The sequence below is a fragment of the Montipora capricornis genome, chromosome 6 (assembly GCF_036669925.1).
Source record: "Montipora capricornis isolate CH-2021 chromosome 6, ASM3666992v2, whole genome shotgun sequence".
NCBI classification, from domain to species: Eukaryota; Metazoa; Cnidaria; class Anthozoa; order Scleractinia; family Acroporidae; genus Montipora; species Montipora capricornis.
Window position 1 is genome coordinate 5,005,264 of NC_090888.1, and position 2,500 is coordinate 5,007,763.

At 38.5% G+C, this 2,500-nt stretch overlaps 2 protein-coding genes across 2 annotated transcripts in view; both read right to left on the minus strand.

The window, feature by feature from the left end:
• LOC138051352 (uncharacterized) overlaps nucleotides 1-2,500 on the minus strand; it is a 543,513-nt gene that overhangs the window by 211,575 nt on the left and 329,438 nt on the right. The window lies entirely within an intron of this gene.
• Nucleotides 1-2,500, minus strand: part of LOC138053125 (probable G-protein coupled receptor Mth-like 1) — a 10,033-nt gene that overhangs the window by 4,988 nt on the left and 2,545 nt on the right. Inside the window, exons 3-4 of the mRNA XM_068899801.1 lie at nucleotides 2,450-2,500; nucleotides 729-765 (exon numbers count right to left, since the gene is read on the minus strand). The exon at nucleotides 2,450-2,500 is cut by the window's right edge and continues 112 nt beyond it. Coding sequence (XP_068755902.1) covers nucleotides 729-765; nucleotides 2,450-2,500 — 88 coding nt within the window. The remainder of the gene's footprint in view (nucleotides 1-728; nucleotides 766-2,449) is intronic.

The following is a 2,500-nucleotide window of genomic DNA, read 5'->3' on the forward strand; positions in this document are numbered from 1 at the left end:
ATATTCAACAGGCAAATTACATGCCTTGCCACAACAAAAGCCAACGGAAATAAATAAAACATGGCAAAAGCTAATGAAATGTGGCAAACACCGCTAAAGAAATAAAAATAATAAAAGAAACAGAAAACTATGTGTAGTAAACTAAACTAAACTAAACTAAAGGCTAGGCATAAATAAAGAAATAGGAAATACTGATAACATTACCAAGTGTTATTGATAACTAGACATCTTAGACGACTTGAAAATGACTTGTCTTCAAGACTGTCACTTCAGGTAAATCTCATATAAAAGTAAAGGGGCTGCTCATCGGGAATTTTGAAAAGAACCCCTAAGAGGTACAAAGATCCTGTTTAGTGGGCGTGGCATAATTTTTTTTTTTTTAACCCTAAGAGGTACCAAATTATGGGTTTTATTAGATAAAATGAAAATTAGCTAATTGCCAAATATCTCCTGTCATAATTAGTCGGCCCAATACCCTAAAAGGTACCGCTAAAGCTCCTGATGTGGACCTTTTGAGGCCGAACACCCTAAGAGGTACCAACGCTAGAACGCTAGAACTCCAAGAACGGGTAGGGGTAGGATTAGGGGTAGGGTTAGTGGTGGGGTTAGGGGTAGGGTTAGTAGTAGGGTTAGTGGTAGGGTCCTTTGTCTTAGCTGTATTTTTCGCTGCATTCGAGGTGCGCCGATTCCTTAATTTGGCTATTTTGGCTCTATATAGCCGTATTGACTTTCCACTGGCAGCAAATGACAAGAAGATGAACAGACCTATGAAACATGCACAAATTTCATCAGTAAATGCAGTTTTTGAACGAAATGCTAAGAATTTTTTAAATTTTCTTTGAAACCTTAGCCTTCTAGATTTAACAGTACACATTTCGGATGTAGGCGGATTTCAATAAGCGTCACGTGTCAATAAGCGTCACGTGTCTCCTTGCTCTTCTTGCCAACTTCAACATCACTCGTTTTTCAGAATACAGGCAATTTACGTCACAAAGTGTCACCTAAATGCAGCTCTTTAATTAAGTAAAGTTTAACTGCTGCATTTACCCAAAGCTAAAAATAACGCTAACCTTTACCCTTACCTTCTTGTTGAAAATAGGTAGCAAATGTTTAGACTTAAAGGGACACTTCGTGTCGGATGTCAAAATTGGCAGTGCATCTAATCATAGTTAATCTAGGGACTGGTTATGAAACCCTGGGAATTTCAAAAGCAGGAACAATACAGTCGCAATTAGATGTTGAACCGACCGTGACCCTGCACAATATTTTGGTTTTGGTTCGCAAGTTAATTTCGAATAAATTAGTCGAAGCTTTTGATTGGTTATCCTGCCGAAAAAAGCGTGTTTTTGTCGGGTTTTGTGCAGGGTCAAGGCCAAAAAAGCTAACAAAAACATGAAACAAACAGACTTGTTGAGTTTCATAACCAGCCTACATCTATTAACTATGGTGGAGTTGAGCCGGGTATCTAGCGCAAAGTGGGATGGCTAAAACCCTAAAGCTCAGATATTGAAGTTCGTCTGAGCTCACTGCTTAGAACTTTGGGATGGTATGTAGCCACCTTACTCTCTTATTGAACTTTTGATTGGTCTGACAAGCGAAGGTACACTATTTACTTCTCAAAATCTTAGAAGAAGACTCAACCCACGCTACGCTTCACGGTGTAAGCACTGGTTATTGATAACAAAGATGATGATGTTCATGATGGCCATTACGATGATAATAATGATGACACTTTTGAAGCGTGGACAGAACGGCTTGTCATATGAAACTTTCAGTAAGATCAAGTCATTCCAAATGAGTATCCTTTAAGCATTCGTATATGTGACCATATCATACAAAGAAAAGGTTGTCTGAGATTCGTATTGAAAAACAACGATAATTCTTACAGTCTTGTTCACTTCGTACAATTACAGGCGAACTATCCTGTAACCGGGTGGGTACAAACTGTTTTAAATTGAGTCTAAACAGAAAATGAATGGTTCATTGTCATATGCTCACGTTGTCATCAAAACCTAAAATTTGGTGATTTCACGATGTTGTTTTTTGGAGTTCGGCTGCGGGTGCAGCACGATTGTTTTCCTTTCTTAAGCAATAATATTTTTGTTTTGTGCCGTTGCCGTAGCCGACGTCTTTGCTTAATTAAAATCCCTTTTGAACGTTCCAACTGAAAAGCCAGCTTGAAAAACTATAGATTCTAAGTAGCCCTTTAAGACCTCGAATTTCACTGAAACAGCATCGTACAAAGCTCTAATTATGGTTTGGGTTTGAACATCACTGTTCTGTCGTGCACTTTTGTGCCCCATTGTTTCCTGAGCCAAAACCGAGAATCGTTGTAAGAGCTGCATGAGTCCTGACACAAAGACTAAGCTGAAATCATAACTACGGCAAATCAGAGATAAACAAAATCGTGCAAAAATGAAGAAAATAAAACAAAGAAAGAGCATAATACCTTGAAGGCTGTTCAGAATAACATACGGGTACCACAAAAATGACAAGGCCT